Source organism: Protopterus annectens, chromosome 4.part0 (assembly GCF_019279795.1).
Source record: "Protopterus annectens isolate FY-2018-M chromosome 4.part0, PAN1.0, whole genome shotgun sequence".
Taxonomy (NCBI): domain Eukaryota; kingdom Metazoa; phylum Chordata; order Ceratodontiformes; family Protopteridae; genus Protopterus; species Protopterus annectens.
This window is the reverse complement of record NC_056733.1, coordinates 559,133,520-559,147,193: the sequence shown is the minus strand read 5'-3', so window position 1 is coordinate 559,147,193 and position 13,674 is coordinate 559,133,520. Positions and strand designations below refer to the sequence as shown.

General features: G+C 37.2%; 1 protein-coding gene across 1 annotated transcript in view; it reads left to right on the top strand.

Moving 5' to 3' along the window:
* Window positions 1-13,674, top strand: part of SGSM1 (small G protein signaling modulator 1) — a 1,353,076-nt gene that overhangs the window by 769,342 nt on the left and 570,060 nt on the right. Inside the window, exons 11-12 of the mRNA XM_044068489.1 lie at window positions 1,959-2,150; window positions 7,487-7,625. Coding sequence (XP_043924424.1) covers window positions 1,959-2,150; window positions 7,487-7,625 — 331 coding nt within the window. The remainder of the gene's footprint in view (window positions 1-1,958; window positions 2,151-7,486; window positions 7,626-13,674) is intronic.

Below are 13,674 nucleotides of genomic sequence, written 5' to 3'. Positions count from 1 at the left end.
TCATTCACACAATGCACAACTTGGCTACCTGTTCAGTGTTAAGTGCTCCAGTTCACCCTCCATAGATTCTCACCATAAATAGGTATAGGCATGTGCTGAAAAAGTGGGGTCTATATCAGTTGAGCGAAAACCCCTTCACACGAATACGAATACGTTGAACCGCATTGCGCGAAGTACGTAAACCTCGAACGTCCAAAACCACGAATTCCAAAATGTCGATTTGTTTTGGTTGGCCCATCTGTGGTATAATTCCGTAAGGTATGTGTGCGATAGATAGGACTTTAGGGTTAGGATTTGGGTTAAGGTAAGTGCATAGATAGGTAATGTATGTAAGATTTAGTGTAGTGTTAGATGCAGGGTTTTTTTTAAGTGTATGTATGTGTGTTATTTATTTTGTTTGGGTGTATGTTTGTAGGGGTTGTGTGCAGTAGTTACAGACCTTAGGGTTAGGGAGGGGTTAAGGATCGTGCATAGATAGTTGTGTATGTGGGGTTTAGTGTAGTGTTGGAAGTAGGGTTTTGTTAAATGTATGTATGTGGATTATTTATTTTGTTTGGGTGTATGTCTGTAGGCTTTGGTTAGTGTATGTATGTGGTTTATTTATTTTGTTTGTGTAGGTACTAAGTAGCGGGTGGTGGGGTTGGCCAACTATGATAGTTCGATATCTTATTTTTTATGGTTTAGTGCGTTCGGGATTTTCGCTGTTCAAGGTATAGGGTTCGATGTTTAGGTATTCGCAGAAAGGGATTTTCGCTCAACTGATATAAACCCGAAAAAGCGCCATGTACACATACACCTTTAGATCTATGCCCTATCCTACACATGCACTTTTTGGAATCCATGAATCACATACTATGCAATTCCTGTAACTGAGCATTGCACTGGGTTAGCCATTTACAAAGACCTGCCCTATGCCTAACATGTTAGCACGTGACAATCAAAATGTCTAAAGTGCATAATGCTGTTTCCAGTCAGTGATATGGGGGTCTATGAATTTGAACAGTCTTGCAAAGTATGCAAGTCAACGTGAACTCATCGTGTATACTTAGCAAATGACTATGTATATGTTCCAATAAGAAAACAATGTTTTGTAATGTAGTAGTATTTTATTTCTTGCTGCTTTGTTTAATGTCATAAGTACAACCACAGTAAATGGGAAGAATGCCCCCTCCCAAAAAAATAATACCTTGCTATGCAAATGGCTTAAAAACTTTTCTTCTGGGAAGGTTATAGTTTAATTCAGGTACAGTTCAATGCCAGATCTTAAGAGGTAGTCTTACTTATTTGTAGCCCAGAGATCATGCCAAAAATTCACTTAAATTGCCTTATAATTTTACAAATAAAAGTAAACCACTTATTTTATCACATTCATGAAATTAACAGTCATCTAATATAATCCTACCTTTGTACTTGTTTTTCATCTTATGTATCTGGATTACTCTAATGTTAATTGTTTAGGCTATACAGAAGACATTTGGACTGAAATTATATTGGTTTATATATAAGATACCAAAATGAATTTTGCTATGAACATCACTGTATGTAAAGGTGAAGCCCTCAATGGTATACTGGGCTTTGTTCTCGGAGGTCTGTGTCTGCTTCAGGGCATTGTCTGACATCATCTACTGTCTGAGTTATACAGTCCGTGGCAATTTCTCATCTTTGTTTTCTAGAATAAGAGCTGTACAGCTGTGTGTGATTTTGATTTAAAAGTTTCTGTACATTTCTTTCTGTTATACCTGTGGTAAATATTGCATACCAGTAACAGCTTGCATTTACTAAGCAGGACAAATGTGCAGTAAAGACTGGAATTACTATAAATGATATTTTTAGTTAAGGCTTTCTGTGTTAGAAGGCATTCATTATAAATTAACAGATGACATACATTGTAAGGGATAAATTGACGTTTTGCTGTGTTTCCTAATTATGTTTGTATTGTAATGTTTTCATGATTTTAGTTACCATTAAGCATCATTACCGCTCTTCCTTTGCATCATCCATCCCGCACACCCTCTCCTTTGACATCATTGAGAGTCTGAAGGCCATGATTCATCTTGATAACAGAACACTGGTGACCCCAAAACGATCTCAGAGCCTTTATGAGAGCTTTCATCCCAGTCCTACCATACCTGGCACAACTTTGCATCAGTGTAACACAACTTTCTTTAGTATATGCACTCTGCTTTGTATACTGTTAACAGTATTTACTGATGTTGCCATGAAAGACAAACATGAAATTACAAAACCAAACATACAGTTGTAGTTTAGAATTATTTGGATTTGAGAGGCTATTTAGTGACATGTGTAGTTAACTTTACTTTTATGAAAGGTAATCTAAAATTATTAATGTTTACTTGCTTATTGTTGGACAGACAAGCTTAGGCTTTATGCTCATTATCATCATGTTAGATGCCATACAATAGAGACTTTGTACATGCTCTGTCAGCTATTATGTGTCTCTTGTGCCTTACTTATTCCTTGTATTTTTGATATCCAGGTTAGTCAAACTAGCCCTGAGGCTTTTGCTCAGGGGGAGACCTGAAATGGTATTTTACACAGACTGAGGGAAGTTTAAGTCCCATGAGGTCTTATAACTTACAGTTAAACTGCCACCAGCTTGGACTGTTGGATATTTGTCTTCATGTTTTATCCAAGTGATGGTACCTCTGAAATGCAGCAGCTTTGCAGCAATGCATTGCGGTGTCACTATTGGAGCATACCAAAGTACACTTTTGTAAGAGCAGCACACACAATTGCCCATTCAAAATAATGCCGTTCAATATACTGTTTTTATAAAAGCTCTGCAACATCTTTGAAAACTGCAGTAAAAACATCCATTTTGCTAATAGTCATCTGATTCCACTGAAGGCTTAAAGTGCAGTCTTCACTATGGAACTTAATGCAGTTTGTCCCGGCCCCCCTTTAAATAAACAACACCAAACACATAAAGCCATTTGATAACCTTTATTGAACACTATTGTACAATGAACTTATACACACAAAACAACATCAATTATCTTAATCAGCAATGATCTCAGGGCAGCGTCAATACTCATCCTGGACGAATATACCTCAGGGCAGTGTACCTACTCACCCTGATATCTCCTCCACTGGGGCAGCGTATCTACTCACCCAACACTTAAATAGGCAGCGTACCTGCTCACCTCCTGACCAAACAATCATTAACCAATGAATAACCACCTTCCTTAGAGGGGGAAAAGAAGAGGAAAATCCTGTCCCTCTTCTCCACCTTAAACTGATCAACATCTTCCATACATATCCAAAAAAGGGAGGGTGGGAGGGCCACCAACTCATACCAAAATGTACCTACCTCCCTTAATCCCTACCACTTAATCCTGTCATAAGTCCCTCCTTCCCCTACATCACTTCCTTTAACCTCTCCCTTTCTCTTTAACCCTTTCGCCACTACAATCCCACTATCCAACCTACCTGCAACGACTCCTATTAATTCCTAACTTCTATACCCACCCCCCACCCCTTTACCTCTGCTCATGGGACCAGGACAACTTAGTTTGTCCCAAACTACATTTGTCATCTACAGCCGTATGTAGATGGTCATTTGTGATCAGAGCTGGAATTCATATCACCTCTTACTGTTTCACTGCAATATGACTTAGAGCTGCTGTTAAAAAGATGAGCAGTGCACATGTTTACCTTCAGGCAAAACTTGTTGTGGAAAACATTGCTTAGCCGTGGAAGACATGTTTTAAGTTAGCTCACTGCACTGCTCAGTCAGAATCTAAGAAGAAAAAAGTAACATATGAAGAGCTCAGTTTTTTTAAAAGTTATATTTTAGTTATCACATTTGTAAAATATGCCAACTAAATTTTGTAGAAAATGTTTTAATATCATATTTTTGTGGATCTAGAGTGTATTGCAGAGAGGTAAAATCATTTATCCTTGCAGCCTTGACTGTATAGATAAAGCAAAGTTTCTCTGACAGTTATATTTTCCTCATATTCATAAAAATGAAATATTAAGTATTATCTGTGGAGCCCTTTTTAGTTATTTATTTGTGAGTTATTTTTTACTGATAATAAACAAAAAAAAACTCATTTTTATCTGTTTACTGGCTTCCTAATGGAAGTTAGAGACATGATAATGTTAGTCCTGAAACTATAAAACTTTAAATATGATTTAACACAAGTAACAGCAAACATTGAAATTTGCTGTTGCAGATTTAAAACATTTTTCCAGAGGGCATGCCCATAGAACCCCCTAATGTGAGGGCTGCATCCCTTCATACATATAACTTGCCAACTCTGAGATCTCTGTATCTCTAAAAAGAAGAAGTAGTCTGAGATACAGAAATTTCAGGGTTAGTATATGTTTCCGTTAACTGCCCTTAAATTTTTACAGTTAAGTGGATTGCAGTTGCACTCCCCAAACATACAGTGGGAACCTCCTGTTATTCAAGGAAACTAGAGGAGCTGAGATACATTCTTAACTCCTTTATCTATGCTAATTATTCAGAGAAAGACATTCTGTATGATAAAAAAACAGCCAGACCAAAAGAAATTTAAAAAGCATTCTGAATTAAATCATCTAAAATTTCCTAAAAAGAGTAATGATTAGTGATGCAGCTGTATTGGGAAATACAAAAATAAATGCCACAGACAGATTTCTGAAATAAATGAAAGGAAGTGCTTTTGAAATTTGAAAGTTGTACAGACTTTTCTGTCCAATCCTGGTAAAATATGTCACCATCACCTTACCACCCTCCATCCCCTCTCTATAACCCCACAGAGGGATATTATTTTAAGTGAGGTAAAAAAGACAACTTTGTAAAATTACTAAGGTAATGCATTTTAATTCTACATATATTACTTTCTACACATGTAATAAAAGTTAGCTCATTTTGCATAGTAAATGTAAAGGTCCAGGTCAAACCTGATAAGGGTCTTACGTTTACCTAGTTAACAAAGTGCGGGTAAATGAATGAATGAATAATAAATAAATGCTTTGTGTGAAGATATTTAGTAAATATGTCTACTATATCACAGTGAGACACAATATAGCCAAATAAAATGCATTAAGAGTATTGTCACATAATGTAAACTGTCTACATTCACAAATGGCTAAGAAATGTCAGTAAAAAAAATATTTGCATTGGACAATCCCCTCTGCACTACTGGATTCTCCTTACTTATGTATACTGAGGAGTCAGAGAAACAGCAAGATTGCCCCACTGTTTCCACTGCAGCTGTCCTGGACACATTAAAAGTATTAAATCAATGAGTCAGTTTTTTTCCTCCATGTAATTTTTTGCCCTTATGCCTGTTGTAACTATCAGTACCCTTCTTCCACTGCAATGGTACTTCATTTTTTGGCTACACTCTAGTTCCTATGTATTGTTTCACTCCACAAAACCCTCTGGGGCAGATTGCTAGTCTCCATTAGAAACTGGCCTTCCTGCATCATACTTTTAGGTGAGACTAGACAATTGGCCATAGGAGCTGTGCAGAGGGGCATCCTACATTCAGGCAGTCATAGAGGATACGTTTTCCTAACACAGTGGAACCCCCTAACAGCTCAGCATTGTCACCCCCCCCAGTGTCCGTCCCCATAAAATGGATGTGCTTCAATGCATATCTCAGCTGCTGACCACAGCTCATCGTCTTGCTTATTGTTGAGCGATCATGTCACTGGCCCTTTGAACCATAACTCCTTGGTACCAAGCCCCGTCTTGGTATCAGTACTGCATCAGACCAAACTGCCCCCAAGCCCTCATGATGGATAAGCCAGCATCAGCCTCTCATTCTCAGCCTCTCACTCCCCCCCCAAGGGCTACTGCAGCACCTGAGTCAATAGTCATCCTCATGTCATCCGCCTCGCAATCAGGGCTTTATCACTCTGTTTTAAGCAGCTTGCATTAATATGATCAAATTAATTTAGCTGCATCTTCAGTACACACACACAGCAGTAAAATGTACATACAAGCAGTTTTCACCATGATAGCTATCAAGCTAATGAAGAAAAACCTTGCCAAACACATTTTTACAGTCATTGCTGCTGACGTTGCAGACTTACAGCACAGAAAGTTAAGATATAAAACATGTTTTGTGGAAGCTGGCTCATGATGTATTTATTATTCATCATACATTGAAGACACATAGATGGTAAATTAAGAGGAAATGTTTATAAGGGAAGAGGAAATGTATATCAGGGTGAGAAACCAAGGTATGGAAAAGAAGAAAACATATGCTATGCATCTGATGTGCAAAGGCAGAAAGGGGAAGGTGTTCTACTGTGGCTCCCTAAAATATGATACAGCAGCATAAGAATCTGCCTAAGCTAGATCCTCCAAAACCATTTTTAAGTAATTCTCTGAAAACTGTGTTATGATGGATTTATTTGTTTGGATATAACATTTTCTGTCTAGCATCCTTACACTTACCTCAGTGGTGGTGTTTAAATGCTGGGGGAGTGAAGCTGCAGGTTCCATGCTGAAAAGCTGTTTCTCTGTGTCTTGTTGATTTACTGATTTTTAAGACACTGATGACATTAAGATTTAGACATTTGATTCATTGAAGCATCAGACGTGTCTTATTTGATAAACAATTAAATGAACAGATCTCTGGACCCTAATAGTCACAAAACTGTCTTGTGTGCAAATTCTGTGCTGCTAATAAACTGAGGTGGTAAAGACAAATCTTTCACACTAGCCCATATTCCACCATGTTTCACCTTCTAACTACCAATGTTTCTTAGTTTTTTCTAAACTAAAGTTTGAGAGAGGGTTGCATGAAGGACTTCAGCATTTAATGCATTTTTGGACTCACATGATAGTAATATGGAGATGGTGGTGAGTAGGCTGCTGAAAACATGGGTGCAAATATGTTACTTTTATGGCATCATCATCATATATACTGTAAAACAGTTCTGGTCATGCTCACTTCAATCGTCATTCTGATCTGATGCAATGTTGGTATATGCTGTTTGCTTTAATTTTCTACTCACACAAAATCATAAAACTTAACAATGATTGCTGAGCGATTTATAAAAAAATATGTTGCATGGTATTATAAACTCATTATAGTAAATGATCAGACAAAATAGCTTTGTTTAAATTTGAATTTTGTAATCAGTAGCCCACTGATGGTAATTATGACCTTGTCATTAAAAAAAAAAACAAGGTTTAGAAAATGTGAAAAGTATTTGAGTGTATCTGTTGACTGTCACACTTTAGAACTGTAAAACACAAAAATATTGTTATAGATATCATTGTAAAATAATGTTATCTACCATGCAGATATTTCATCTGGGACAGCTAATAATCAAAGGGCACATACTGTAATACTCCTCTAATGTGGTGTCATTATGGACTGTCGATTTATAATGTCATATGTTATAAGTATTTCAGTGGCTCTTTCACTTAAACTCATTACTTTCTTTGTCTATGGTATGTACATTGCATTGGACAGCTTTTGTTGCTGCTCAACACTTTTTTTGTCTGTTATTTTAGTCCCACAAGACTTCATGGATGCTCAGGGTAGCTGTTTACCTCCCATGTGGCATATGAACAGTCATAAGTCCTCCTGCTCCTCGTGTTCCCAAAGTGGCTCCTCAGATGGTGGAACAGTCAATGGCTGCAATCATGAGAGGTACATATACAGTACACTATTTATCTAGAATAAGCAGTAGAATAATCTGGAATCATTAGAAGTAAGCTATAGCTCCATTAAGAATTTCTTGTATTAAAGTCTGAAAATTTATCTGAGATTCTAGAATGAATTATATCAAGAGTCTGTTGGTTCTGCTGCATTTTTAATGGAAAAGCATGAGGGTTTACAGCATAAATGTGTACCCTGTAATCAGAATACTCAAAAAAGATCCATCTTGGTGCATATGTTTTTAAAATTACATATCAGTTCCTTTTGAAGTAATTTAAATTTTTTTCAGTACTCTGACTGGAATTATCACTACTTTAATTTACAACAAATGCAATTTGTTTTCCAATGTTAGTGTCTATAATGGTAAATGAAGCATCTTATTAATTATCACCAAACATCACAAATAAGACTTTGAAAACACAAACTTGTATCAGAACATTGTGAAAGGCAGATATATCATTTTTACCTTCTGCACCTGGCAATATGAGAGCTGTGTCATTACACCCCTAATCTGTAAATATACCACTGTCAAAGCATCATAAATCTGGAGAAAATTAAAGCTTAAAAAACACTACTCTTCCCACTTCTCCAAATTGCACAGGTTCAGAAAACTCATTGCAGTACCTGCATCATCATAAATTTTGATTTACTCTGACAATGGCCATATAACAATGTTATCTGACAGCTACAATCATATATGTGTGTGTATGTCAACAAAGCAGCTGTTGACAAACCACAGGGGAACTCAAATTGAATTTGCTTTTACTCCATAACTTGCTAAATTTAACCTGAACTCAAACAAACATATCAATCTAATTGGAACCTACATCCCTCCTGGTAAAAATACCATTATAATGGAAAATATACTAACCTGGGCTGACAAATCACTATCCCAAGAAACGATTATCCTAGGAGACTTTAATATGGATTGGTCAGCTTGTAACTCTCATAATCCCACTGATCACATTAATCTGTATAGCTTTACCCAGCTCATACAAAGCCCTACCCGGATAAATGGAACATCCAATAAACAATCCATACTAATCTGGATATTATACAATTCCTCCCTATTAATATTCTAAAATGTGCATGCTGATTGGCCAGCCCAACCAGAGTGCCCTTTGTAAATCCCACAATATATCAACGGAAAAAGGTCCGGTCATTCAGACTTTTTTCCGTTGGTATGAACTGCCCCCAAATCTTTTTTTTTTGTACAATAAAAAAAGAGAAAGAGAGAGAAAACGGAGCAACAGAGACTTTCTTTTCTCCGTTGCTTCCGTTTCAAAGCCTTGATGTACTGGGTACGCATGGGAATGCAAGTTCCATATGCATGTGCAGTACATCAAAAAGCAGAATCAGTATACCACAACCGGTGGAAGAAGAGCAATCCGCCATTATGCAAAGACATTATTTAAGAAAAGTAAGGTTTTTTTTTCTTAAATAATGTCATTGTATAATAGCAATAACCGACTCTGTGGTTGTGGTATATTGAAGATTTACCCACGGTTGGCTTTGGTTAATCACTCGGGCTTCGCCCTCATGATTAAACCACACCAACCGTGGGTAAATCTTCAATGTACCACACCACATTGGCGGTTATTGCTTAATTAACTAACAAACTGCATCACATTCTCTACTCTGGCTGTCTCCCAGACTGCCTAAGTGATCATCTCCCAACATATATTATCAGACAATGAATCAACTCAAAGAAACAAGTAATTTACAAACAAATAAAAATTACAAACAATTTAACCCCAAAAACTTTATCAGCTTCCTAATCCACTCCATCTGGCTACCACTGAAACATCTCCCCCTGGAAGATACTATCCATCATTTCAATAAAACCTTCCTCTCGATTATAAATACTGACGCTCCTATCAGAACCATATGTGTAAAATCTAACTATGCCCTATGGCTAATGAAAGAAACAAAGTCTCTATTAATAGCAAGTGATAAAGCATGGAATCAGTGGTACAAAACTAAATCTAATACTGCCATACAAAACTGCCAAGAGCTCAGAAACAAAGATAAGAAACAAATCAAACAAGATAAAACAAAATACTGTACAGATATCGATACTAAACACCATAGGAATCCTCAAAAATTCTGGTCAGCTATAAAAAAACATACTTCAGCCAGCTAAAACAACTACCCCATAACCCACTACCTCAAATAATACAGACAACAATGCTACCCAATTCAACAAATACTTTACCGAATCAGTAATACCCCTATCCAGAAAACAACCAATCTCCACAATCCTAGACAGTCCAACTCCCAATAAAGCTGAAACCACCTTCTCTATCCACCCAGTCTCACCTAAAACAATAACAAAAATGCTTTCTAAACTGAAACCTACTACTCCAGACACTGACAATTTACCACCCCAAAATCTAAAAATAGCAGCCGAAGCAATAGCATATCCAGTTTCTATACTCATAAACATATCCATAGTTGAACACAAAATCCCAACCTTATGGAAAACTTCCCACATAATCTACTCCACAAAAGAGGTAATTGTACTGACCTAGCAAACTACCGACCTATTGTTATCTTGTCCCCACTGTCCAAAATGTTAGAGAGAATTGTCCACACACAGCTCGTGCACTACCTGCAAACAAATAACCTATTAACTCAGTTAAAACATAGTTTACATCCAAACCACAGTGCAACCACTGCCCTATTATCTTTCGCCAACACAATAAATCAACACAGAAGTAATCACAAATATGTATCCTCTATTTTCTTAGACCTATCAAAAGCCTTCGATATGGTCTCCCACAGCAAACTGCTTACCACTCTTTCTTCACTAAACTTTTCCTGATCTTCACTTGACTGGTTCCAAGACTACTTGACTAGATGACAGCCAGCAGAACAATGGCAAGGAGAACTATCACCCCTTTTACCTACCACCATAGGTGTCCCCCAGGGGTGTATACTAGGTCCCCTCCTTTTTCTCATTATTCACAAATAACTTCCGTACTTCAGTTCCACAGGCATCCCTAATTCAGTACGATGACAACTCCACAGTAATTTGCACTGCCCCTACTATTCAAGAACTACAAGTACTCACCTAAAACTCATTCCTTGTAATTGAAAACTGGCTAACTAACTCCCACCTCATCCTGAATCCCAACAAAACAAAATGTATGCTATTTCATCCTACCAAAGCTATAGCAGCCCCCTCCACATTCACTATCGAATCTGTCAACAAAACCATAATTTCACCCACTGTCCATACAAAGCTGTTAGGTGTTGAAATCAACAATAACATGAGATTTGATTTCCACATAGCTCATACTATTAAAAAAGTCCACAAAAAAACTAGGTACCCTGTATAGGAATAAACTTTACTTCACAAACAACACTAAAGCCACCATAGCTCAAACACACTTAATCTTTAATCAACCCTTCTGTATTCATCTCCGATTCTCACCAAACTTAGGAAATCTGACCTCACAAAACTTGAAACATGTTATAATAAAATTACAAGATTTGCAGCCAACTCAGTCTCCAAATGACATCACTGTATATCACTCAGGCAGCTTAAGTGGCTAGGATTTCCTCAACTCCTACTTTACAACCAACTATCTGTGGCCCATAAATTACTCTATGAGAAAGAAAAGATGCCTGCCCTGCAAAATCTACTATAATCATACTCCAGTACCAGAACTTTACGATCTAATAATAAATCCCTGATAAAAGTCTCCATTGACAATAATCAGGCTGGGGAATCCCTCTTCTCCAAATGTATAGCTAAAATCTGGAACAGTTTACCTTCCAGTACAATATCTGCCACAACCTCATCACAATTTAAAGCTTTACTGAAAACTCGCCTATCCAAAAACTGGATATGTCCATGTATGGCTCCTGACTTATCCAGCATGTTTCCTTATGCTGATGTTATATGAGTGCCATTCTTACTAGTCATACATATAAACACAAATGACATAAATGATATCTAGTATTATGTTTCTAATCACACTAAGTGCCTGTATTCTATAGTTAATTGTTTTACTGTGTTGATTATATTCTACTTGTATCTCTATTGTATTAGTTTTATTTTAACTGGAGCTTTTCTCCCTGGACCTTTGCTGAAAAAGGACTTGTGTCCAGTCGGACTTTCCTGGTTAACAAATGTTAAATAAATAAATAAATAAAATAAATAAATAATAACTTAAATTATGCCCCCCAATAGGTAGCATTAACAGTATATATAATGAACGTGTTTTTTAATAGAAATGGGATGATTTGATCACTAGCTGTATGCCTTGTCTCAGGATGGTTTAGGCTACCTTGATCACTTTTGACTGGCGGGAAGAACGAGTATGTTTCATTGGCTGGAGCTCATATATTAACATTTGTGCTTCACTTCAGTTTAAGGCTTACATTTCTTAATGTATCCTGTCTTCTGTAAAATGGAGTCTACAGTGCAAGGACCATGAATCATTCCTGATCAGTTCAATTTGGAGCGATAAAGAAACCAGTTCCATACACAACAAATATGAGAATCACTCACGCAGATATCGCTGAGTGATAAAACACAGAATATTTAAGTTTCTTTGAAGGTGGGGAAATTTTTTGCCATGTGGGGAGAGCAGCCTTAGTGTTAATTTATCAAGCATAGGGGACAGGAGGTAAATTTCTCTGCATGGATTGAAGATGCTTTGTTCCACAAGTAAATCCTTTGTTCAGATTCTACATTGAATTCATTTTTTTTATTCATGCAGAACTTGAATTCCTGCCATTTGTCAAGGTGGAGTGAAGATAAGATGCTTTTTGATTGTATCATCATGAATAAGTGCTGCCAAAAGAGCAAAACTGGGGTATTACAATCAAGATACTGTAGAAAAGTATACAATTACAAGCATACTTTAGACACCATGCCACTTCTGAAGGAAATATTTATTTTAGGAGTGAGACATATTAACATCCTTTAAAAAATGGCATGAATATGTCTTGGAAAGTCATTGATTAATAAAATTCATGGACCAGTTCTTAAGTTCATAGGTGAATACTAGGTTAACTGCCCTTGACAGAGGATTCTATGCCTAGCCAATTATCCCATTGGTTAAAATTACTCATACCTAGTGCCAAGGTCTGCATTGATATACTACCCAAAAGACAGTGATAAGTTCTGGGTGAGATAGTGATTATTTCTGTGGATTACTATTGAGAATTTATAGGGACCATTTTGTAGGAAGAGCATGTAGGTGCTGACTCTGACCATACATAGCACAGTGGGCAGTCCAGTGATAAATTTTCTCATTCCCATCCATAGACCCAGATTATGCTTGAATAGGGACTAGGACAAACTTTGTTTTACATGGAGAGGAAGTGTGTTCCAGAGTAGTAGTAACCTCTGAGAGATGTACCTGTTTCTCCAAGCTGTTCTGTTTAAATTACAGAAGAGGTTTAGGTCCCTAGAACAAGTATTCATGACACAAATTGACTTCTGGATGTGTATTACGTCTATCAGTATAGAGTCACAGTATGCCTTATAAGCCAGACACAGGTCAGTAAGACAGAAAATGGTGGCAGTGTTTTGAGGTGGTTTGTGTAGGACTTATGTTTTAAACTCTATATTCTGTTTGCAAGGAACCTCTGTGGGCATTCATGTTGTTGCATATTCCTGTCCAGATACATGTAAAGGGAACTTTGCACTAAATTATTGTCCTGATGAAAGCAGAATATTGGACAAGGTGGTTTCCTCTATACTGACCTCCCGAGTCTTGTCTGTCAGCCAGTAGGCAATCCAGTGGGTAATATAGGGGTTTATTCCCAGTTGGGTAAGTTTGCCCACTATGCCTGAGTGGGATATTGTGTCAAAAGCTTTGGCCTGATTTAGGTGGGTGGTATGAGTCTACTAGGGTGAGTAAACAAGACCCGTCTTTGATTAACTTTCTTATGTCCTTATTAATTGATTCCATGTTGAATCTTTCCTTGACTATACAAATGAGGATGGTCAGGCTTATGGGTTGATAATTACTTGGGTCAGTGGATAGCCCTCCCTTATGTGGGGGTTGTGATGATGCCATCT